The 27,764-nt window shown below is 36.2% G+C and overlaps 1 protein-coding gene across 1 annotated transcript in view; it reads left to right on the forward strand.

Moving 5' to 3' along the window:
* LOC122797733 (MFS-type transporter SLC18B1-like) overlaps positions 1-27,764 on the forward strand; it is a 235,195-nt gene that overhangs the window by 138,145 nt on the left and 69,286 nt on the right. The window contains exon 3 of the mRNA XM_044066259.1: positions 19,737-19,884. Coding sequence (XP_043922194.1) covers positions 19,737-19,884 — 148 coding nt within the window. The remainder of the gene's footprint in view (positions 1-19,736; positions 19,885-27,764) is intronic.

The raw sequence follows: 27,764 nt of genomic DNA on the forward strand, positions 1-27,764 counted from the left end.
TATCAGTAGGAAAACTAAAATTAGGTGGAAGAAGGTGTCTGTGTTGTCTGTTCCTCAGAACAGTGTACACTTAGTGTAGGCTTTATTGAATCCAGCCCATGTTTTTTATGTTACATCCTATAGCTTATACACAAGAATGTATAACTACCTTTCATTCAAATGTAATTAAAGAGCTTAAAGAAAAATAAGTGATTTATTGGTATCAAATACTCAATGGTAATACATTACTTACACTAGATCAAATCAAAAGGAAATCTGAGTTAGATGATAAATTGTGGCTACCAATACAACAAATGAGACAGTACATCACAAATAAGCCGGAATTGATGACACCAACTTTTAAAAATAATATTCCTAAGTTCCTAGATCTTGTGATACTTTTAATAAATAATACTTATAAAGGACAAGGATATCTATCCAAAATTCATAAGACACTTAATGAAACAAAGAACTATACCAATAATAGTTATTGGAATTATTATAATCAGGTTAATCAAAAGGATCCTGATTAAAATGAAAAATAAATGATCCTTTTATTACCAAGCCTTACAACTAAGTCAATTCAGTCGAAACTATATCCATGGAAATGCCAACATACATACTTTCTAAGCCCTCATACATTAGAACTAATATATAAGAAACATATTGATTGTTGGAGATGCAAAACACATACAAAAGCAGATTGGGAACACATCATTCACTGAATAAATATTGGTTTGAAATTAATTATTTCTTTCAAACAATTTTTAATGATACTTTTCAGTTAACCAAGTCATTAGTTTTGTTTAATATACCCATACCACAGTGTGTCCCAAAAGTAAAATATCCTTTACTGTGAACATTGCTTGCCATTGCATGTAAAGCCATAACAACTTATTGGAAAAATAAAGCACCACCAACTTTTCAAGATTTCAAGAAAATCACAGTCTTCGTGTCTCGAATGGAAGTAGCAACCATAAAGAAAAGAACTGATAAGACAACATCATACATTATTTATTGGCAGGAAGTTGACAAAATATTGGACAAAACAAATTGATCTGCTTAGTCAGCACAGCATCTTAATGCAAATTGCATATTGTATATGGAAACGTGATGTTATAGATTGCATACTTAGGCAATTGTATATAGTTTCTTTTGCTAATAGTTGACTAGTTGATTGTGTTATATTATTTTATGTTTCACTATTTATGGTTAAATCTATTTGAAGATATGGAAAAAAATTTAATAAAAATTTCTTTGAGTAAAACAAAGAAGATAAGAAGATAGCTACAAAGGTTTAACAGTAATCTGGGGAACATAGAACAAGAAAATCAGAGGAGGGAATAGAGGTGCCATCAGGTACAATCACTGTAGGTAGTGCTATACAATTTATATTTTATTAGGAGGCAGGAGACTGACTAAGCTATAATAAGTGCCATCCAGTTAAATGAACAAAAAAGGCAACAGGAGTGCCAGCAATGAATGAAAGTGTGCTCTCGGTAATATACATTTGTTAGGGTAAGAACTGTCTAATTAAAGGGTTCTGCCATGAGAATGTTAGTATATATATATATATATATATATATATATATATATATATATATATATGCTGCATCTTTAATTGTATAACTTGGATATATGCCATAGAAGAAAGGGCAGTTATATATGAACGGAGCAGCAGCATGGGAACTTGATATACAGCCATAAAGAAACTGGAGAAAATTAATGAAATATGAAGAGGTTTCATTGAGGTATGGGATAAAGAAGCGTGTATCAGTGAAAGTATTAATGAGAATAACAGATAATGGAAAGTAATACTTGGTACAACTTAGGGAATGGAGCCAATGAAAATGAGCCAAAACAAAGAAGCAAGTGATTGGCTTGGACATGTGAGAGAGTCCAAACTTGCTATGAAAGAAAAACACTTTCAAATAAATTGAGTATGGGAGTGCTTATAGCAATAGTCAGTTTTAAAAAGCCTAATTGTGATGCTAAGACAAAGAAAATTGTTAAGATGTGATGGCAAGCAAAAGCAGAGTGTGCCTTTCAAGAAAATGCTAAAGGCAGGTGATGTTATGTGCATGGGTGATGATCAGAGATGGATGCTGAAGCTGAATTATACTTAGATGATAGTATAGATGTCTTATAAGAGTCAGGCTCAGCAGTGTTGGGATGGAGGGATCTATCACAAAGTGTATTAGGAAACAGCCAACCAATATTGTTTGCTAGTGGTACATGTCTGTACTAACTCTAAACAGAACAGGACAGGTTTTGCTTAAAGCTGACTAAAGGAAAAAAAAGAAGATCTAGGTGTGATACTTTTCTGCTGATGGAAATAAAGATTTATCTCATGGTAAGGAATATGAGATAAAGCATTGCAATGGATATTAATAAAAATATGCAAATGCCCCCCCCCCACCGAGTTTTCCATATTTCTCCATCATTTAATGGATGGGTTTGTGCAGTAAGAGGTCATGTGAAGTAGAGCGCAGCAGTCTCTATGTGAAATATTGGTGAGAGGATTGAATGACTATATGTTATGTGGTGAAAATAACCTACCTACATCATAATAATTAAGGAACAGTGGAGATTACAGAGCAGCTTCAGAAATATGAATAAGGTAGTGAAGTGATTTTAAATGGGGCACGGTAACTGTAGTAACATAAGTGGTGATGCTAGATGGAAGCAAGGATGCATATAACTTAAATCCTGTAGGTGACAATGCTGTAAAAGTAAAAAATTTAAATAAGGGAGCTAAAGTTGACAAATGTAGAACAATGTAGGCCACTGCAATGAAGACATCTATGCTAAAAAGTGATTCAGTTCTCACTTTACTTTAGGAAGGTGATACTGCTACTACTGGCATTATAGAAACTTGTTTTACTGGGGTGACAGTCCAATCAATTTGGAGCAAGTCTTTTTGGCACTTTCCAAAATTAAAATACTACTTCCAATGGGTCCCTACAATACCCTTGAATATCTGCTGAGAAGCATAAAGTCCTCCTTACAAAACCTCTTCATCATTTCTTCAACCTAAGTCTAGTCATTGTCTATTTCTTCAAGTTGTGGAGAACAGCAGTTGTGATGCCCTTGCATAAAGGTGTTCCCTCTACTGAACTTGGAAATTACAGGACTTTTAGATTGACTAGCATCATTTGCAAGGCTGTAGAACATATTATTAGCTGACCCAATAAACAATTTTATAGGTGAACTCATATTCCTAGAAACATACCAGTTTGACTTTGTAAAAGGCAGCTCAGTTTACATGAGTTCTTTGAAAGGGTTAGTGAGACTATTAATAAAGGAATTACCATCCACACTGCTTATCTTGACCCTGTCAAGGCCTTTCACACCGCCCTTCATTCTGGTATTATTGAAAGACTCTCCCAACTCAGTATTAACCCTTACATAGTACACTGAATAGATAATTGGTTCCCCGACAGATTCCATATCATTAACGGCAGGGTCTTTGCTCTACAAAGAAAACTATCACTAATGGTGTCCAGCAGGTCACTGTCCTAAGCACCCTGTTATGACATAAAAGCTGATATCAAGAGACTATTGCTAACCACTTGTGCCAGTGAGTGCAAACTAAGAGAGGTTATCAAATTCCATTCAGATACTCAAATTGTCCAGAAAGTTCTGAACCAAACAAAGTATTGTAGTATTCAACAAAGGCTTACCCTCAACCACAAGAAATGAAATATGGTTTCCTTTGGTAAATCTAGCATTACTACCGCTTACCATATAAATAACATTCCACTTAAATTTGACACAGTCATCAGGGACTTGGGCATGTTTGTTGATAAAAGACTCTCCTTTGACCACAACACCTCTGTGGTGGTTAGAAAAACACACCTTGTACAACTTATTCTTCATAGTATCTTCTCAAGGTTCAAAGAAGTTATAGTCTTACTTCATTCATCCCTTATTACGCCCGTCATTGAATATAATGCATCCTTTGGCATATATCTCAGTAAGCATCTAAACCAGCTTGAGAGACTGCAACATTTCCTCACCAAAAAAATCTGTGATCTCAGTACCCTTAGTAAATCTGATAAACTAAAATCCCTGTCCCTCTAGTGAGTGTTATAGAGACTCCTGAGGGGTGATTTCTGCTTAGCCCTCCATGCTATGACTGGCCCATCACTCTTTGAACTCTTTCACCTAAATAGAACCAGTTATACGGAAAACACCTGTTCTAGAGACCTAAACTTACACTACCACATCAACAACACCAGATGACACAACAGGTACCTAATACAGTGTACCCCACATTTTTGGAATAAGTAGCCTTTATCTAAGAAGCACTTCACTTCACTTCTCTAGCAGGCTTTAAAACCACTATGGATGACTGGTTGGGAGATCACAAATTTTCTTCAGGTATGGGGGAACATTGTTAATCTCCTACAAGTATTAGGTGATGTGGTTGAACTTCTCAATGATCTGCTTGACCATAAGCTTAGTAAGCACCTATAAACCAATAGGAATAAATGCTGTGGTGTAATTAATGATGATTTTATATATATATATATATATATATATATATATATATATATATATATATATATATATATATATATATATATATATATATATATATATATATATAAAAGAAAAATGTTTCCAATGCCCCACAAAGAATTTAGATAACCAGAATAATATAAATGAAACAGTACTTCCAATGTAAGGAGTTAATCCAATTCAGGTGTTGCACAAAACAGTAAGAAGTCCAAGTAATATAAAAACCAACAATTTATTGTAGAAAAACGTTAGCGCTTTCACGGACACAACATTCCGCTTCCTCAGACGTTATATCATGTGCTTAAAAACTATACATATATATACTATACCCTATTAATCAATTAACAACAATCAGCAGCTTAATTGAATTAAATCAAATATAGAAGCATAAATAAATGGCAATAGTATATATTTATACTAAAATTCATTCACTATACAGTGAGTCTAAAAAACTCATACTTTAACAACAACAATTAATTCAATTTTTATATAACCATAGACCCTTCAAAATAATAAAATATTATAGTATTCCATAATTGGAAGCAGGGACCCTGTAAAACCAACGGCTATATTATATTATCTTAAAGCCCTAGCCTTAAGTAAGGGTTTGAGTGAAATATTATCATTCAACCCTCGCCCCCTGTGCGCACCTAACCTAAGAATCCATTTGACCTCTGCGGTCTCTGTCTCATTAACAATATCACCCAGTCGTATGTTCTGATTTTGAATGTGTAATATCTGAAAAAGAAATGTGTGCTCATCTCCTTTACTCAATATATGTTTTGCTATAGCGCTATATTCTTGCTTCCTGCTAACACAATATATATGGTCTCTAATCCTTTCCCTTAGGGATCTATTCATTTTACCTACATAGTAACAAAAACATACAGTGCAGTGTGCAACATAGACCACATTTCTAGTGTTGCATGTGCCACTGTTTCTTAACTCCCATAGGTAACCAGTATCTGGGTGCTTAAAGAATCTAGACTCATCTATAAAAGCACACTGGATACAAGCCCCACATTTCTTTGTACCTAAGAAACTCTTCTCTTTTTCTCTCTGTTCAATGTCACCTAGACCACGATAACATAGTCACCGTTTTAAATTCCTTCGATTACTATATGTAAACGTAGGATAACTTCCTATTAAACTCTTGGTAGTATCATCCACCAAGAGTATATGCCAGTTCTCTACTATTACATCCTGTATCTTCCTAACATTATTACTATAGGGAAGAACTATTGCCATATTCTGCGGACTTTCATTCTTGTTGATGGATTCATTATTTCTGGATGAGTAATATGGTTTGGCCCTACTTCGCCTTAATGCATTAACTTGTGTATAAGCTTTATTAATCTCCCCTTCAGCATATCCCCTACTAAGGAAGCCCTGTTTCAAAGTTTGTAATTCATCTTCCAACACTGAGTCATCACAGCACAACCTGGAGACTCTCATTGCTTGCCCTTTAACTATGTTCCCAAACAATGCTGTGTTGTGCATACTCTCTCTGTGCAAAAAAGCTGGTCGATAGCAAGATTTCCTAAAGACCTTAGTTTTAAATACCTGGGCTTCTATATAAACAGTAACATCCAAATAATTAATAGATGTACAAGAGTAATCCATGGTGAACCTTAGAAACTCACTGGTAGAATTAATGTAATCATGAAATCAAGAAATGTGGGGCCAAACCATATTACTTATCCAGAAATTATTAGGTGCGCACAGGGGGCGAGGGTTGAACGATAATATTTCACTCAAACCCTTACTTAAGGCTAGGGCTTTAAGATAATATAATATAGCCGTTGGTTTCACAGGGTCCCTGCTTCCAATTATGGAATACTATAATATTTTATTATTTTAAAGGGTCTATGGTTATATAAAAATTGAATTAATTGTTGTTGTCAAAGTATGAGTTTTTTAGACTCACTGTATAGTGAATGAATTTTAGTTTAAATATATACGATCGCCATTTTATGCTTCTATATTTGATTTAATTCAATTAAGCTGTTGATTGTTGCTAATTGATTAATAGGGTATAGTATATATATGTATATTTTTTAAGCACATGATATAACGTCTGAGGAAGCGGAATGTTGTGTCCGTGAAAGCGCTAACGTTTTTATTCAATAAATTGCTGTTTTTTATATTACGTGGACTTCTTACTGCTTTGTGCAACACCTGAATTTGATTACCTCCTTCCATTGGAAGTACTGTTTCATTTATATTATTCTGGTTTTATATAAATATATGTATATATATATATATATATATATATATATATATATATATATATATATATATATATATTTATAGGTTGATACGTTACATCTAGGCTAATGGCGCAAGAGCCTTTACAAGCCTAGCCAATAATACCCAGGATATGACAGTATTATATCTTAATTCCACAGATATGGGATGGGGTAGTATCAGGGTAGTGGGTCTTTAGATGTTGGAGCCCTGAGCCATTTTACTGTCTCTGTCCATCAGGGATATAGGGAGTACTCCAGGAGTGAATTTACAGTTCCCCATCCAGTTATCCAAATTCTTTTTAAAGAGAGTGAGGGACAGGCTGTATTTTATGAAGATGGGAAGTTTATTCCATAGACAAAGTAGCCTTTGGGATATGACTCTCTCTTTCCAGCAATTTCTGTTAGTCACAATTAAGGTTCAGGTCCATGGAATGCGTAACCTTTGCATAATTGTTCTTGTGAATATTTAGCATTTCTTCCAGGCTGGATCAGACAATGCCTTGTAGGTCAGGCATAAGTCCCTTCTTAAGAAATAATATGAGATGGAGTAAAGGCATAGGGCCATTAGTCTTTCTGCATAAGGCATGTGTGTTATGCTTTGTATTTTTTTAGTGAGAAACCTCTCTGGAGCAGCTTTATGTGGTGTAAATGCTTGGTTAGGTACATGCAGAAGGGAGCATTGTACTCTATTATGAGTCTGATGAGGGCCGCGTACAGTGGCAGTACAGTGGCACTATGACTTCCTTTAATCTTGATGCCATGCCTTTACTTATACGTTGAGCCACACAGAAGGATTTCCCCACAACTGTAGCTGCCTGGTAGTCAGACTTTAAGTTACTATCTATCTGTGTTCCTAGGTCCCTCACCACTGTGTCTACTTTTAGGGATATGCTATAAATATTATACTTTGCAGGGATATCTGATTTACCGAAAGGTATGATTACGCATTTTTTAGCATTTAGTCTCAGATGATGATTTTTGGCAGCGGTCATTTGTATTTTTAGGCCTGTTTGTAGGATGTCAGCATCATTTGGGAATTCAGTGATTGCTTCCAACTTACAGTCATCAGTGAACTTGGTGAGCCAGAAGCCCCTAATGCTGGCCTTCACTCTAGACAAATATATACAAAACAGGAGGGGTCCCAACACTGAACCCTGTAAGTCAACATCATTAACAGCTTACTTATCAGAAGTGAATTCACCTATCTGGACAACATGTGTCCTGTCAGTGAGCCAGTTGGCTATCCATTTCATGATGTAGGAGATTATGGCTAACTCTGTAAGTTAATCAATGATCCTGGATTGAGGGATTGAGGGATTGTACCAAAAGCTTTGGCCAGGTCTACATAAGTGGTGTGTACTGTTTTACCTTCATCCATCGACTTGGTGACTTTCTCGAAGAAGTCCACTAAATTGAGCAGGCAAGACCTCTCTTTGACAAATATTGACCCTAAATTGGGTCTAGCCCAGTTTTTTGAGCATTCCTAGTCATTACTGATCAGGTCCATGATTATTCTCACCATGGCCTTGCAGATAAGACTGGTAAAGCTTATGGGTCTGTAGTTCCCTGGGTCAATTGATTGGCTTCCCTTGTCCAGAGGGATGAATGTTGCAGTCCTCCATTCCTCTGGGACAAAGCCCATCTGGAGGATGTGGTTAAAGAGAGTTTCTATTTGCTCGGATAGACTCTGTTTTAAGCTATTTAAGAAGCATCCTGGAATGTTATCGGTACACACGGAGGCTGTGTTTTTGGCTTTAGCAAGTGCAGTAAAGACCTTTTCCCTCCTAATGATTGGTAGGGGGTGTTTATGGGTATTTCTGGGTGTGTTAGGAGGTGATGAGGGGGAGACGTTTCAACTGCACTTGTCGGTCAGCAAATTTGCTATAGGTTCAGGCTGGATGTAAGTGTTGCTGTTCATGATTAACTCGGCACATTGCTGAGCATTTCTGCTGAGATTATGAACATAATTAAAGATCCCGAGATTACACTACATTGCGGAAAACGGTAAATTTCCTGTTCTGCACTGTACTGCAATCTCAATTCAAAACATTCAAAATTTCAAAACTTCAATCATTTGGACCATATGACTTTAGATGTTTTTAAACTTTGATAATCTGATAGCGACCCATATATGTGTATATGTATATATATATATATATATATATATATATATATATATATATATATATATATATATACACACACACACACACACACACACACAAACACACACACACCTAGATAGATAGATAGATAGATAGATGGATGGATAGATAGATAGATAGATAGATAGATAGATAGATAGATAGATAGATAGATAGATAGATAGATAGATAGATAGATAGATAGATGGATGGATGGATAGATAGATAGATAGATAGATAAATAGATATAGATGGATCTAGGACTGTTGAACGAAAATTCAAGAGTCCGAATCCACTATCACCGAACACACTTTAATGAAAGTGCTTTCACCAAAAAAGCGCTTTCGTTAAAGTGTGTTCAAAAATAAATAAATAAACATTACATTTATGTTTTTGCAGGAGGGCAAGCCCCCCCCGCACCCCCCACCCCCCTACTTTTATATTCTCACTCCAAAGTCGCACTACAGTGGGGAAAAGGGAATTTTCCCTTATCCCCACTGTAGTGTGATCTCCACAACAGGCATACTTACGCGAAAGTGCTTCTTCGGTGAAAAGCACTTTCGCGTAAGTATGCCCGGCCATTTCACATTTGGTGAAACGGCCGGTCGAGCATTAGTCCTGGACTCATATTGATATAGATACAAAATAGGGTCTATATTATATCATCGAATGCTTAAAAAAGCGAATGCTGATTGATCAACCTAATTTAAGCGAAAGCTTACAATCTCGAACTGTCAGATCAGCGATTTTTTCCCAGGGAAAAAAATCGCTGATCCAAAACACATACACACAACACAAGCACACCAAACAAACAGAAATCCACACACATACACCTAAAATCTGATACCTAACCCTACATTAAACTATGCACACACCACTAACTACCTACTTACCTTAACTCAAACCCTAACTCTAACGTCCGTCACTATCGCACACTCACCTCACTCGCTCCCTAACCCTAACTCACTTAAATCCGCCCTAACCCTCATGTCTACTCAATCGCACACACACCTAACCCGAGCCCTAACCCTAACTCACCTAAATCACCCTAACACTCACATCCACACAATCGCACACTTACCTGAATCCAACCGGTAACTTTCCACCATAACACTGAAAATACCGAAGCAACAGAAACGGACAACCGAATTCTTTCCCTAGGAAGAAATTTGAGTTTCTGCTGCTTCGATATTTTGCAGTTTCACGAAAATAAGTTCGATCAATCAGCGTTCGCTTTTTTAAGCATTCGAGGATATAACATAGACCCTACAAAATATATTATTCATAAGTGTTGCACAGCAGTTAAAATGGATGATTTTAAATTACGTAAGTATTTTTTCCTGAATTGCAATACAATATACTCACTCTCTGCCAACAAGCCTCAGTACAAAGCTCATTAGTGGAGAAGTATACAAATTTCTACCTTGGTAATGCTATGTGTGATCCTTGTCTGATTGTTTGTGTACTAAAGGACAGAAATGCCCACGGAAATGCCCACAAGAAAAATAAATCTTTGTGAGCACTTTGTGTTTTTGGCCCCCACAACCTGTATAAGTATAGACAAAGGCTGATTGTGTACACAAGATAGGCTAGGAGGTGATGTGGATAAGATGGTCTTGGAAGAAAGTGCTTCATGGCAGCAGTCACTGTCCTTCTTCCTGTGTAAGCAGTCCCACACTACTGGAGTAGTAATGCCTTTATGTATTAGAACATACCAGCACAGAGTGTAATCAGTGTAAGTTTCCCCTGTGGTCTCTGTCAGAGGTCAGGGGCGATGGAGATTGTTTAATGTTGCAGACACAGAGGTATAAAGATATTATTTTAACACTGTGGGCAAGATTAGAAACATAGGATAGATGAGTGTTTTTGTAACTCTGAGGGAGACATGACAGCATGGAGGAGGAGGTGACGGCCATTTCATGCTTTTCAGTATGATTAGAAGTTTTGCAGTAGGATGCCAGGAGGAGAGTTTGTTTTAGAATGTGGTCAGTGGCATCACAACACGTTAGTAAAAGAAAGGACAAGCAATAGCAGATGACATAAACAAGAAATTAAAAAAAAATCCAGACTATATTTACTGTTCCTGGACACAAAAAGTTGGAGAATTCTTCCAGTGGTGCAGATGTATAAATTAGGATTGAAGAGTGATCATGGTAACTACAGATCAGTTTAATTGCCATCATTTCTTGGCAGAACTATGAAAAAAATCAGCTATAAAAATTGACAGGTATTTTAATAATGATGAAGTCCTCTTTAATGGACAAAAGTGCTTAATAAATATCCCTACAGAGTAATTTTTCCTTTGGTGTTATTAAACCTGTTGTCTCCGGTGGTTTTAGATTTTTTTATTTTAAAATAAGAACAACCTCGGTGTATTGTTCAAAATGGATATAGAAGAGAGATCATGTTGTCAACATCTGACTTAGATTTGTGACTGTTTGACAAAAGAATTGGATATTTATTTTACGTTTTTCCCCCCACAACTGACTTTGTTAGCCAACGGATCCACACATTTGCCCATCATCTATTCATTCTCCTTCAGGGTTGAGAGTATAACAGCAAATATATGATTGGGGAAGGCATTTTGTCTTTGCCATAACTGCATTAATTGCACTCCCCCAGGTCCTTGCGTACAGTATTCTCAAATGCTCACTGATGTATATGATGCAACTTGTGATGAACAGTAGAGAACTGTTGTTCTGACTTTGTGTGTGTGTGTGTGTGTGTGTGTGTGTGTGTGTGTGTGTGTGTGTGTGTGTGTGTGTGTGTGTGTGTGTGTGTGTGTGTGTGTGTCTGTGTAAGTTTATGTTATTGTCACCTGCCATATAACTTAACTTCTCCCAGAGAACATTGCAATGATGAAATTCCTTTTCCTTCCCCTGGAAAAAGTGAATTGTCTGTCATCCTCTCACAATCAGTCCAAACCAGGTAGCCTTCCACCTTGGTTGCTGATAGCCACAACACTCACTCACCATTTTCCTGAGAAAATACCAGTAAATCCTGAATTGGGACTGTCCAAATTTTAGATAAACACAGAGCTTGTTATGGAATTTAACATTTTTGGTTAGAGCACTCATTCAGCACACCTCATGTTCTTTTCATATTTACTGAATATAATGCTATCAGTTTGCTTTATTGAGCATTCCTGCCTCAATCCTGTTTTAACTGTGCATATTTGTAAATGTACAAGAAAACTATAAAGACATTATGGCAATGGCTGCAATTTATTCTTAAAAATTGCAAGTATAATTACTGGATTTCATTTCATGAAAATGGAATATTTTTTTCTTTTTTGAAAATTGTAAACCAGTGTCCCTGCAGATAGCAAGGAAATACACTTTGCCCTAATTGCTAATCAGATGCTTTGCACCAAAACTTGTCTTTTAGTCAGCTCAGGTCGAGCTGCTTGACAGTTTGGGTATGTGGAAGATGCCCGGAAGTTTTAGAAGCATAGGTTCATTTTTTATGTCGGAAGGACAGAAAGATGTTTTAAAAAATGAATATATGACCACACCTATTGTATTAAGACAAAAGATAAGAACAATGCATTATATAGACATATAGATGCGAAGGGTGGTGACCATCAATTTAAATTGAATATTCTTGACATTATAGACATAGATCCAAGAGGAGGGGACTTTAAAAGTGTACTGGCTTATAGAGAGACTTGGTGGCAAATACGTTTAGATGCCACCACTCCCCCTGGACTAAATGAATCTATTTTGATAAAATCTTTAGTATCATTGTGAAGACAAAAAAGTTGATTCATTACATACATTTTTTAAAAAAGTTTGATTTTTAAAAAAGTCTGTTTTTAAAACTTAGAAATATATTTTATATTTTTAATAACATACATTTTATACATCCATTATTTATTATTTATATAATTTATATTTAAAAAAATATATATAATTATTATACTTTTTTAAAAAACTTCTATACAGTATTATATTCATCTATACCTTTAGATGAAATAAATTCATTCTTATTATAATATTTCTTAAGACATTTAATGGTATTTCTGTCTTATTATATATTCTCCCTTCAACCTGTATATATTCAGTAGCCTGTGATATGTATCAATGTACAAGGATTTACGATGAACATAAAACATATATAATAATATAATAATATATATAATTTTTCAATTCATGTATTTATTGTAATTATTATATTTGCAACAAGTTATGTTTAATATTTCATTCATAATATTGTGAAAGCTGTATTTTTAAGAGGTATAGACCTTTAAGAAATGGAGAATTTTTTGGCGCCATAGAAGTTATTTAAACAGCTGATTAGTTGGAAACTTTAGTTCTGATGAAGACCAGTTTTAATGGTTGAAAGCACTTAACTCTGTGGAATATTTTATTGTCTTGTTTGCTTGTTGCATTAGTCCGTATCCGTTGTTCATTAAATTGAGAATTTTCTACAAACGCGATTTTGTTGTCGGTGCTGGCACTTATTGATGGATCCCGGAGGCGTCTTTATTCATTATAGTTTACATGGTTTGAATGTTTAGTAGTAAATCCATACCCAACATTTACAAGCTTCCTCAAATGTAAACTAAGCTTGTACTATATTGTTAGAGATGCCTAATGGTGCTATCAACTTTGTGGTATACAATGACTGGAGCGTTGCAAAGTATGTCAAAAAAATAGTACCAGTAACAGACTGTATGTATTGGATAGGATTCTTTTAGATATGAAGTTTACTTAACCTAGAATCTCATTTATTACCAGTATTGTTTATTCTTCCAGAATTAAAACAGAACTCTTGCTCCATTTACTAGAGGAAGTGGTTGTGTGATGCAGTTTTGGTTTTCAATTGCATTCTGATTAATGTTCTAGGACTGGTTTAAGTTTTCTGATTGATTTGTATTTATTATTTTCGTTAATATTTTTATTTATAATATTATTACTGTTTTATATACTTTTAGTTTTTTTATCATGTTGTGCTTATGTACATTATTCCCTAGGTTGAAAGTTGCTTATCCAGGTATTTCCTTCTCTGATTTATCTTTTAGAATTCTGTTTTTGGATTCTGCGGACAGTAACTACTTGTCTTGTAAGCTAAGGGGTCATTGATTTATATTTTTGAACATGTGAACGTTTATATTATATATATATTTTTTGTTCTATATTTTCTGGTTTCAAGTGTATGCTTTAGCTCCGTATTCATAAGGCTTTTTCCCTTTTCTTGCTGTTTAACCCAGCCACCTACTATGATGGACATGACAATTAGCTATGCAATTTTGCCCCAATCAAGAAGATTTATTTTTTTTACTAAGGTTTTTGCAATAACTAGACCTCTAGGATTGAACCTAAGGCTTGCTTTAATGTTGCATTTTAATTAGATTTGAAAGTTCTATCTGGTTAGGTGTACTCCTCACTCAGGTTTATGGATGTTTGTCAGTCTTAATTTATGACTTTGCTGTTTGTATAAGTATATATTTTCCACTGATAGGGCTGTTTTTGAAAAGGTGATCTGATAAAGTTCAGTTAGTGGATGAACATACTTATCATACATGACTAAAGTACAGTTGCGTAAGTTCCCTTTACCTATAACAGGAGATGTTTGTAGAACACACTGCCTTACTGCCATATTGGTAGTAGTGCCCAATGTCCCTCCTTCTGGCAGTCTGACAAAACTCAGAACTCCTCACACTGTCTGTCTGTGACGGTGAAGGACGAAACACCTGACAGGACCAGGATAGCCATTTATACTCACAGACAGGACCTTTTCAGTCCAACAGGAAGAGCAGATGGAAATGCAAGCTTTGCAAACAACTACTGTTCCAAACCAAATGCCACACCCACAAACAAAAAATGTTGCTGAACAAAAACATAACAGCAACTCTAACAACCAGCTATACACACCCAACAAAAGGGGGTGGTAGGAGGGTACCGCCAGCAAGGCAGTGCGTTCTGCAGACATCTTCTGTGGAACTTATGCAACTGTATTATGTTCAACAAACACACTGTTTTACTGGCATATGGGTAGACCCCCCAAAACTTACCCAACCTGGGACGAGGAGGGAAAAGTGTTCAGGAGTCCCTGGAAAATGGTCCTTGCGAAGCCTGCTCTGGATCTAAAGAAACTTTCCACTTTGAAATGCTTCATGAAGGTATGGATGGAGGACCAAGTTGCTGCTTCAAGAATGCTTCTAGATTCCACTCCTTTCCAGTATGCCACTGAAGAAAAGGCCCTGGTGGAATGTGCCTTTACCTTGCCTGGATTCACCTTGCCATGGTGGGTGTAACAAAAAAATGATAACAGAGGACAGCCAACATGCAATGGATTGCTTAGAGACAAGATGACCTTTCTTTGTCCCAGAAAAGGAAATAAAAAGCCTTTTAACTTTCTAAAGGGTTTTGTTGTGTCAAGATAGTACCTGAGCTGTCTGTGCAGATCTTATATATGAAGTATCCTCTTTCCCTTATTCTTAGGTTCTACAAAGAACAAATGAAGATTAAAAAACTGATTGAGAATGGATTCTGAGACCTCTTCCTGCATTAAAGAAGGATTAGTGTGTAACACAACTCTAACTCTGTGGTAAATCAGGTAAGGTTGTCACACCATGAGAACTTGCAGGTCAGAAATTTACCTTGCAGATGAAAGAGCAATAAACAAAACAGTTTTCCATGTTAAGAACTTGAAATCAACTTGGGCTGTTGGTTCAAACGGTGGTAGGGACAGTTTTTCTAGAACATAATTTAGGTCCCATAAAGGAGGAATTTGCTTGCAGAGGGGTCTCAAATGCAATACTCCTTTCATGGACTGTTTTACCAAAGGAGATGAAGAAAGAGAAGTAGCAGGCAATGGTATAGCCCTGAAAAATGTGTCTGCCCTTTTTGTCATGCAAAGTTTTAGTACTACAACCGCACCAGGGGACCTGGAGATAACAGAAGGCAAGTGGGCCAATAGCCTACCCAAAGCTATGGCTACTGCAGTGTCACAAGCTGTATGCTGTGGCATGTTTTATTTTTAATGTATTTGTTTTTTAGGAGCAGATGGGGAAGATGGTGGAGGAAGCAGGACAGTACCTGAATCCATCAAGATGGGGCAAAAAACTACCAGACAAATGCCAAGTACTGGTTGCACAGTCAGTTCAGTACAAAATGGGCAAATCCCATGAAATTCCATCTAAATGGCAAACTAAAGTCTGTTTCTATAGGGAAACTATACTGAATACTGTGTTGTGGAAAAAAAAGACAGCAGTTTCAGTAACTTAGCACAAAGAACAATAAACAAATTGCATAGACCTCAATACATAAATAATATTTCAGCCTAACATAGATAGAAATAGCCCAAAATATCCTTCGACTAGGAATTAAATGTGATATTAAGTAAAATTCTTGTCATAAATTTCACACAAACAAAATGGTGCCAAAAATTGTGATTTAAACAAGAAATTAATTTGAAACATTGTAAATCCACTCAGTCACATCAAATAATAATAAATCTAAACCTTAAACAAGGAATTAAACATATGAATAAAAAATATTGTCAAAATGCTTCACAAACAAAGATGGTGCCCAAACTGTGATTTACACAAAAAAAATTGCTTAAAATAAAATATCATGTTCTATGACCACAAATAATTATAGCCACCCCCCCAAAAAAAAAAAAAATACTGCAAAGTTTCCTGTCAAAACTTGCAAAGGTATGGGGATACTGTGAGTCTCCTCTGCTTGGAGTGGTGGGTGAAGCTTCTCACAGAAAAGAATGATGGGTCATCGATTCTCCTTGTACTTCTGATTGTGTTTATGTACTCCATTTATTAGAGAAATCATTCAGAATTTTAAAAAAAGCATCAGAGGATTTACTGAGAGATTTCTGTAACAGGTAGTTTTCCTGAATTTGCACATAGTTCATTTATAAAGGAAGGACATCAGCAGCTGTGATCTATGATTTCTTGCTTAGAACAATAAGACAAATCAAAGGTAATTATTAGCAACTAGGAAAGCTGTTCCAACAGTTATATGTAATATATTGCTGTAAAGTCCTTTATAACCTTCAGGATTAGTACAGGACACTTAGATTGATAGCTGAATATAAAAATCACACATGGCTTCAAAATGGTGTGTTCATGAAAAAAATATGGCCAGGTAAAAACAAATTTGTCTAATCTAGCAAACTTAAACTGATTTTGTGCTTCTGCAGATTTCTTCTTTTCCCCATGAAGCAGCAAGTCAGGATTAGAATATATGGTACGGGGATATTGTGGGACTCCTCTGCTTAGAGTCGTGGGTGAAGCTTCTCACAGAAAAAGATGATATCTGTATTTTTTCAGTTTATCAAGTACAGTGTTTGCCAATGGGCTACACCAAAAACTACAGTCTATGGACTCATCTTTGATAGGAGGTACTGCAATCTTCAAACAAGTTTGGATAAATGGAGGTAGTTGGAGGAGAAGACTCATAAAGACTAAATGCAGATCTGGATGGGTCTGTAGCTAGTTGGAGAAATGCTTTTTTTAAATATTCATTCTGTATTCCATGACATTAAGTATGACAAAAATTATTTCAGGTTTCTAGTTCTGTGAATGGGCTTTCATAAATATAGGTGCATATAAAAGAGGAATACTCTCTATATTTTTGCCAAACTGAGTTTTCATTTTTTGTCTAAAGCTCTGTGCCCATGGAATTATCATATTAAGTTTGGGTAAGAGACAAAATCCCACAGTATCCAAGACCATTTTTTTTAATTTTAGATATTAGCTGAATTTATATTTGTTGAACTGATGTCAGTAAATATAAATTTATCCCCTCCACCTTGCTGGACCCTGCCCAAAAGCTCCACCACCTGTACCCATTCCATTCACAGTGGTATGAGCTGTGCATCTCCAGACTAGATGAGTGCTTTACAACCCATTCATTCTTGTCTGGGAACCCTACCATCACATACAGTCCTATAGTGCCTTGAGGTAGCAGAAAGTGCATTAGCTTGCCTGGTCAGGAGATAAGGTATGTATGCTTGCTTCCTCATATAATTCTTGTTTTCAAGCTCAGCAGCAGACCCTGCCAAATGCAGCACAAGGCAATGTTGCCACAATGTGCAGGTAATACAATCAGTCATTGCTAGGTTTCTCTGGTGATATAGGCCTAACAGCCTCCACGCCCTCTAAGAATGAATAAGGTGGTGTCAACTGCTCAAGCTGACTTTTTCCTGCTCAGTCCCTCAGATGCCCATGTCACTAATTGTATGCCCACTTGGCCTGGCACAAATGTAAATTAATTTTATGTCTATTCTTAAAATTAACCCTACACCACTTTGGGCAGAGTGGGTAGGTTTAGTAACTCTTTTTTTCTATTATCTGCTTTTCTTATCGTTATTTATAATCTTCAAAACAGCTTCAGGAGAAGAGTTGCATGAGAACTAAATGAAAATTTGGATGTTCAGTCATTATATGCATATTCCTGAAACCGGCCTGGAAAGACTATGTAGGTCCATAACTCTTTTTTTTCTGCTATCTGTTATGCACATATGACTTATTAGTGATATCATCTACTTATTTAATGCACCATATATGTCAAAAAATGTCAGGTGGGGTGTTAAAAGTAGGCTGTTCAAAACACACAAAAATCAGAAGTTGGAAACATACTGCATGACTTAATGGTGAAATGGAAAAAATTCAGGAAGGATTTGAGAAAATGGTCCTCTACAGAAACATTAGGAGAAACAAATATAAGGGACTGCCATCTCCAAAGGATGTTTTGAAGAGACTAGAGAATGGGATGGTTTGGGAAAAGCTAAGTAATAACCTGCAAAAATATGAAAACCCTGAATTACTGAACCTCGGTGACTATCCATAAAGTCATTTAAATACAGAGACTTAAGAGACCATTGCTACTTCTTCAAGTTGTTTGCTTGTATGTATGGAGACACTAAGTTTTAGTATGCAAAATACATTCTTCTCTTTGCTGACTTGTTCAGCTGCCATATAATTTGTCAGTTATTGTGGATGGGAAAATGAAACAAAGCAGTTCAGAATTTAAACCAACCTTAAATATTGTACTGCAGTATTTTGTGATGAGTCCAAATGTGTAGTTATGCAATGCGATTAAACTCATAAGCTTGCGGACTGTTGTCTGTATCACAACTCTTAATGAAACACAAAAAGGAAGGTATTGCTATAACTAGAAAGGTTCTGGCCAAGGCCTGTGACACAATGAGAGAGATAAGGCATCAGACACGTTTATTTGTGGCTTGCCTGTTGGAACTCTGTAACTGGGTCCAAAAGGATTGCAGCGATATGGAGTGGGAGGGAGACTCTTGCAACTGGAGGGCAAGTATTCCATGCCAGAGACAGTAGGCTGCCTGCACCACTAAATTTATGTCACAGGTGTGGATCTGCATGAAAAATGGAGAAGAATACAGTGTGAGTGATATGATGAAGGGTTCTACAGTATCTACATATTCCACGATACATATACTGACATGTTAAGAACCCACAGTGACACTGACATTCAGGTAAAACAAGTCAGGGGGAACCCTATGCAGTAGTACAGGAAGCCTGACTGAATGAAGTTTTAAAACTATTAAATCCACAAGTAAGCTTACAGCATGATGCACATTACATAGTGAAGTAAGTTATTTTAAAGGGGTCAAAGAGTGACAAGAAAGACCGGCAGAAGATTAAGAGAAGGTTATAAAAATATGAAGATATTCAGCATACATTATACTCTGAAATATTCTAATATTCTTTTTGAAGGAAGTAAACTTTATTTCACTCTGATGCAGATTGAAATGATTCCTTGTAACTTATTTTGTTAAGAAGTACAAAGCAGAAATGGTTATCTGATACATTGCTACAGACGATCTAACATTTGTTTTCTAGGTTCCTTGTAAATGCACCAGATGGAGTCCCTTTTATAAGCCTGTGCTTTGTAATTCAGTCCTTCGGTGCCATTGGCTGTGCATCCAGCATGACCTCGTCCTTCACAATACTCGCACACACTTTTCCAAAGAACATTACTACTGCTCTGGTAAGTTTCACTTACATTCATGTGTATGTACTACTCTTATTTACTTTGCAAAATGTGATGCCAGTAACTGGTAGTTATGCGTTTATACTAATACGGTTATTCTCTATCATTTGAATTCACTTTTTAAGTGGAACATTCATCAGCAGCTCAACTAAATCTCAGTAGTTTATTTTATATGCATAAAAACATTTCATGTGTTATTGTTTTCTTTTTCAAAAACTGTAGTTCATACACAGAAACAATATTCTTGAAAGCCATTTCCAAATGTTTTATTTTCAGAATGTAAAACCATACCTCTAAACTGTCCAGATTTTTTCAGATTGCCAGATTTTGTCTTATATTTTTGGTCTTTTCCTCATAACATTTGTGGTTTTCCTGACAGACAAGAGTTCCAAACTTCATGCCCTTCAGAAAATGCATACTCAAGCAAAACCTGTTATTTTAGCAACTTTCTAAACTTTTAAGAGCAATAACTTGTCCCTGATTTTGGACCTTTGTCCCCTTATTATTTTCAGGTTTGTCCAGATTTTGTGTGCTAGGAGGTTGAGAAGAATGAAAGTACCACATTATAAAAATGTCCAGTAATAGGTAAGAAATGTATGATTGTGGGTATACATTGCAACTGTGTAGATCCTCTTGATGCAGAATGCTTTAATCACCACGCTGAGATGTAATAGTGCATTCACTATCCTAGATGTCCTTGTAAATCATGTTTAGGGTTTTACCGACTGGATCTCCTATAAGCTGCTTGACAGGCAAGTGCTCAGTTACTAGTGTTTGGCCAAAATGCACATTTGTCATATCAGATCACTGCATTTGTTTCTGCCACTTTCTTTAGGGTAATGTGATCTTAGAGTTAATTATGTTATGTTTTAGCTGCAAGAGGCAACCTCGCACAAGAGCCGTGTAGGTTGCTTATGCCTGCAGAAAAAAGAGCTGTTACTGAAAAAGAAGTTAATTGGCTTACAGCTGACTCACTTTTGAACAGCTGGCTTACAATGAAGTGACAAAGATCTGTGCAGCTCTCTGCAGGTTCTTCCTCAGAAACATTTAGGGTAGGCACTCAAAAAAGTTAATGTACTTGCACTTCTGCAGTTCCACTCCTGAAATGTGATAGTAGTCAATTAGCCACTCTTCTACCATCTACTAGAAAAATAAAATCACAAATTAAGAATCTATAACCATGGATTTGCACTTTTCTGCCATCTCTGCAGCCAGCTTGGTAGCTTTGGGCATCCTGAGACAATGTAGCAATTGCCTTATGCATACTGATCACCACCTAATTCTAAACCAGACTGACACAGTATGTGAGAAATGTAATTATACAATGTTACTATAGGCAAGAGTCTTACCAATACAAACAACACCAAACAGGTTGTCACTGACACACACACACACACACACACACACACACACACACACACACACACACACACACACACACACACACACACACACACTACATGTAGTATGGACCAGGCACAGAGACTCACATATGCTGAAGCTCTTAAATGTAAACTTTCAAAACCTCAAAGGCCTCCCAGGCATCACACACATAACAAGTATCCTCAGCAACTTCTATAGTGCCCTACTAAGACAACATACACCAAGACACACACAGTGTCATCACAAAATGTCACAACATCTAAGCCTATAGAGCAAATTTCTGACAATACAATATAGGCTCACAGGTTCAAAGGTTTATACTAGACTATCGAATACCAGGGTCTTTATAAACCTATTTGTGCAACCCAACCCAGTTTTGCTCTTGAGTACATTGGATGCCTGTGTGGTGGGGGTATGCTAGTAAGGAGGTAGCTAAGGGTTATGTGTGAGGAGGTATGTTAGTTTGGGATTGGTTAGCTTACTGTTGGCCTCTGTCTATGAGAGCCATGGGGATAGGAGTATGGTGAATTTACAATTTCCTGTCCAGTGATCAAGGTTTCTCTTGAAAAGGGTTAGGGATGAAGTCTGCTTCACGTGAATGATGACCCTTTAAGACACATATCTCTTTCTCCAGTTTGTTTTATTTATGTTGTGAGCAAAGTTCAGGACCTTGAATCTAGTGTGCTGTTTGTTTTGCAGCTGTGCAAGAGGTCCATCAGAGCTGGGCCTGAGGATGTCTTAAATGCCAGGCAAAGATAATTTCTCAGTAACCTTTTGAAGACTGAGTACAGAGATAAGGCCCTAAGGTGATTTATATAAGACAGGGTATTCATACCCTGAATTCTCCCAGTGAGAAACCTTTGAGGATGTTCCAAATGTTGCATGTGCCTGGTTAGTTACATGTCAAAGGGGAGAGGCATTGTATTCGATGATGGGTCAGATAAGGGTTGAGTAGAATGGTACTATAACTTCCTAGGACCTGGATTCCATACCCTTGCTTATGAGTTGGGTGACATAGAATGATTTTCTTGTTGTCTACCTGTTAGTTGAAGGCCAAATTATTATCAACATATGTTCCCAAATCCCTAGCTACTGGATCAACTCTTAGAGGTGTTTTATCAATGGAGTTATTAGCTTAGGTGAATGACTTTCCAAAGAGGACTATAATGTATTTCTTCATGTTGAATTTTAATCCATGGCACTGGTGCCAATCATTTGTTTGTGTCAGATCCTCTTTTTGTCATGGGGATCTAAGACAGCTACCAAACTTCAGCCATCTTGCAACTTGGTAAACCAGAGGCCTTCAACATTAGCCTCAACTTGTGAGAAGAAGATGCCAAACAGGAGCGGGCCAAACACAGAGTCCTGAAGTATTCTGCTGCTGATTTTTCTGCTGTTGGAAGTGGTCTCACCAGTCTTGAGTTATTATATAGTATACTGAGCATATGTAAACAATCCTGTCTTGGTTTGTGATTTGTTGTGGAGTTGACTGATAAGAGCAGTTTTATTTGAATTTATATTGCATTTGTTATCACTATTTTAATTGTTTGTAGGTAGGAAGAGACTGCTTATTAACAAGCTTTACTTTGATTCATATTTTGTTGTTTTACCTTTAGTTTCACTGCTGGTTGTGAGAAATGGATATGTTTTAGACAGGCAAGCTCTAGCCACCCCAAGGAGCCTAGACAGCTATAAATTTACACAGACTGCAGAGAGAAAAATTCTGAGCATATCTAAACAATCCTGTCTTGATTTGTGATTTGTTGTGGAGTTGACTGGTAAGAGAAGTTTTATTTATTTTTACTGTTGAAAGGAGGTGCGACTGTGAGCTATAGTGAGCAGAAGCTACTGCACGCGAAGAAATTAAAACTTCTGTCTGGCTGGTAGAACTTGTATGGTCAGAACAACTTTATTGTATTTTATTATTTAGTTGGATATTGCTGGTATAATTTTTGTCATAGAAGCTGATTTAAGTTCCTTTGAATTCTTTGCTACTGACTTTGTGTAACTTTTTTCCTTTGCAATATTTTATTCATTTAAAGCTGAATATGGATTCCTTAAATGAGTATGCAATTAACGATTTGCTAATGCACAAGTATCTTGTACAGTGTAATAAATGCTATGCGTATTTAAAGGTAACAGCTGATAGCACTGGTGATCTTTGTTCCTCGTGTTAAAAGTTGGATGATAGTTACCATTGTTAGAAGCAAATCTCGACTTGATGATGATTGCACATGTGCAATTGGCATGGCTTGGAGAACTGTTGTATCATATATTAATGACTGGACTGATGAACTAAATAATGTTAGGCATAGAACAAATAGAACAGATTTAGGAAATGATGCATCTATTTTCTGCAAAGAACATTCAACCCCTATGAAACATGATGATGCCCCTGAGAACTATGGAATTGCGGATGCAAGTACTCAGCAATCTGAGGATCCAGTTTGTTTAGAAGGAAACAAAAAAGAAAGAAAGGAAGAAGTTCTCAACAAATAACAAGGAAGAAAAAGAAACTGACTAATGACTGTAAAGGAAAGAGAATACGTAGTAAAAAGGATTCTGCTTTGTTATGTAACACACTGGTGATGGGTGTATATCATATAAGCGATTCGCACAAATTGCGAATGCTCATAATATCAAACGTACCGGACCTCGGGCTTCCAATTGTAGGGGCTGCGCCATCTCCCCAGCTAAATATATAATACAACTCCGAGATCACACTACAGTGAGGAAAGGGCAAATATCCCATTCTTCACTGTACCGCAATCTCAGAAAAAGCACTTTGAGGTCCAGTACGTTCAATATTATGAACATTTGCAATTTGTGCACTTTGATAATATGATATAGACCCACTGGTGACAGGGAATGAAAATATCTGTCTATCAGAAAACCCTCAATCTACAGAAAAAGGCGTCACCTTTCCAATGGAAAAGGTAGAAAAAAAGGCAAGGGGCAGGTGAAAAGGAAGAAATCAAACCTGAACGTGGAAGGATTGAAGAACATTACTGTAAGAAAAAAAAGAGTGAAAGACTGATGTTGACTACATGGCTCAAGCTGTGGATTTACAATGTCAGCTGGATGAGAATTTAATACATAGTGAAAACAGTGGAATTAATAAGACTAATAGTGATGAAGATCTATCCTTCGTAACAATTGATAGAGCATAAATGACTGTATTAGAATCTGAAGATTCTTCAGAGATGGTCAGCAAAGATATTCTTGTAATTGGAGATTCAGTTATTAGAGGAACTGATAATTATATTTGCAGAGATGATAATGAACATCGAGTAGTGTTATGCTTGCCAGGAACAAAAATAGAAGATGTGAAACAAGCCTTGGAATGCCTTAATGTAAGGAAGTATGGATCTGTTTTTATTCATGTTGGTACAAATGATGTCATCAACAAAGATTCTCTGACTGTTAGCTGGGAACTGACAGCCCTCCTAGATAGTATAGCTTGTTGTGGTGTTCGGACATATTTTTCACAAATCACCTATAGAAAGGATTGTCAGGTCACTGTGAATGAAAAGATTTTGTGGATAACCACCTACATGTAAAAATGTCCTGTTTTAAAAAATGCATTTGTCTAGATCAGGGAAGAGAATTTTTGCAGCAGATATTTTGCAATATTTGACAAACACTAGCCAGGATTTTTGCCAGGTCAAAAATGTAGCAGTTCACAGATAGCATTATTTGATGCATCTCTGATGGTTGTTAATGCTAGGAGCATTAATAATAAAGTTTTTTAATTAGAAAATTTGCTACGTTCCCACAAGATTGATGTTGTTATTGTTTGTGAAACATGGTTAAAGAACAATGACTGGAAAACAATTCTGACAGGGTATAAATGTTTTTACTGTAACAGACATTATAACAAAAAATCAGGTGGAGGTGTTATGACAGGGATTAAAGATACCTATGAGACCTGTGATTATTACATGTTCAGTGATAACACCAATACTGTAGACTGTGTAACTGTGACAATAAAGACAACCCTGGAACATATAACAATTGTTGGAGTGTATAGACCGCCAAAGTCAAGTGCAGATGACCTAGGGGAATTCATACATTTCTTACATGAAACACAGGAGGGAGCAATAATATTAGCTGGGGACTTAAATTTACCAGAAACAGACTGGAATAATATTGATTCAACAATATTAGTAAAGAAATTATTCACAGAGTATATTCAGGAACAACAAATGCTTCAGATTGTAAAAAAAACTACCAGGAGACGGACTATACTAGATATTGTTTGTTTTCCCAAAGAAATTACTGTAACTTCAAGTCAAGTTTTACCACCATTGATGTGCAGTGATCATGGGGTTATTAAGGTTAATTTGTTGCTAGATAATTCTGCCAAACTGAAATCTAAGCCAATGCACAGAAGGTTTATAGAGAAGCAAAACAAATACTATATAAAACTAACTGGAGTGAGGTGTTCAGTGGAAAAACTGCAGATGGAATGTGGAAAGTTTTGAAAGAGAAATTGAGTGCAAAAAGTAAAAAAAAATGTTTAACATCAGGATCTAGGCATGCAGCATCAGGTGGGTATATTTCCATAAGAACAAGATACCTGATTTAATGTGAGAGACAAAAATATAAGAAATGGAAGACAGGTCGAACTACAACTTTGAAAACTGAAATAAACAAGCTGGACAAACAGATTAAGCACAGTGTTAGACAAGATCAAGAAAAATTTGAAGAAAATTTAAATAAAGATATTGAGCATAATATGAAACCTTTTTATAGATACATAAGATGCGGAAGGAGTAAAGATACCCAAATTGAAAAACTGTGTGCAGATTCTAAAATTTATTCTCAGACACAACAGATTATAGATATATTTACAAAATCTTATGCAGAACAGTTTGGCTCCACAAAATGGGTGGTTATTTGTCCTAGTGACATCCAGGTAACCCCAGGTACTGGAATCAAATTAGATTATATTGAAAAAGAACTGTGCAGACTGGATCCAAACAAAGTGTAGGGAGAAGACGGAATAAGTAACAATGACCTGAGAATACTTCAGCAATAACTTAAACTACCATTATATCTATTATTCACTAGGTCATATAAATATGGGGAAATTCCTCAAGATTGGAGACATGCACTTATTAAATCTGTCTTTAAGGTAAAGGGGAGTAGGACAAACCCAGAATCATATATACCCTTAAGTCTACTTTAATGTTGTGGAAAAATAATGGAAAAGGTAATACTGGATAAGTTATTGTCAGAACTGGATAGGTTGGGACTTGAAACCATATATCAGCACGCATATGTTGAAAATAGATCTATTACCACCTGTAACATGATGTTCTATAACAATATAATAACAGCTATGAATGAAAATTGTGCTGTGATGTGATTTATATAGATTTTCTTCAGCATTTGACAGGGTCATACACAAAACACTGATCAATAAATTAGTACAACTAGGTATTGATGTACTGTCGATAAGATGGATAGCTACATGGTTTACAAATAGGACATGGCAAGTATCACACACCAACTGGACAGGTGAAATCCTTGGTTACAGTCAAGGTGTCCCACAGGGCTCTGTCCTAGGCCCTTACTTGTTTAGATTGTATCTATCAGACCTTACTTTTTCATCTGAGGTGTTCTACAGTCTGTATGCTGACAACCTGAAAATTGGGTAAACTGATTACAAGTGTTACAGATAAGGCATGTCTGCAAAATAATTTGACTAAATTGACCATTTGGGCACAGGAGGATAATATGTTGATAAATACATCAAAAACTAAGCATATGAGATTTGGGAGGCATAAACTGAAAGGTGAACATTTAATACAGCACACAGTGATTGAAACTGTAGACTCATTTAAGGACCTGGGTAGATTCAGCTACGAGTTTTTCTAATCATATCAACCAATTGGCTAATAATAGTTATAGAACTGTACGTTGTATAAAAAGATTTATAAAGTCTAGAAAATCAAACATAATGAAGTCATTGTTTGTTAGTTACATTAGACCCAAACTTGAGTATGGAATAACAATATGGAAACCCTATAGGAAAACAAGCATGAATAAACTGGAAAGAGTACAGCAGAAATATACCATGGATGTGAAAATCTAAGTTATTATGAAAGACTAAAATATCTGAACTTGTAGAGTGTCCCTTACAGATATTTAAGAGGAGATCTTATTCAGGTATATAGGGCATTTAGGGACAACTACCTCTGGGAATGTTTGGGGTTATCAAAAAGTACTAGAGAATCATCAGAAAACCTATGTAGAAGATACTATAGGAATGAGAAGTGTAATTGGTTCTCTGACAGAGTAGCTGATGCTTAGAACAGACTACTAAATTACATTAAAGCAAGTACTAGTTTAAATATTTTTAAGAACAGCCTGGACATTTATTATGAGAACAAGTGTTTTGGCATATTGGCAAGCTAGAAGGGCATTAATGCCCATGCTTGAAACATTTGTATGTATGTCTGTATGTCTGTATGTATGTATTGTGTTTT

This window comes from Protopterus annectens, chromosome 3.part1 (genome assembly GCF_019279795.1).
Source record: "Protopterus annectens isolate FY-2018-M chromosome 3.part1, PAN1.0, whole genome shotgun sequence".
NCBI classification, from domain to species: Eukaryota; Metazoa; Chordata; order Ceratodontiformes; family Protopteridae; genus Protopterus; species Protopterus annectens.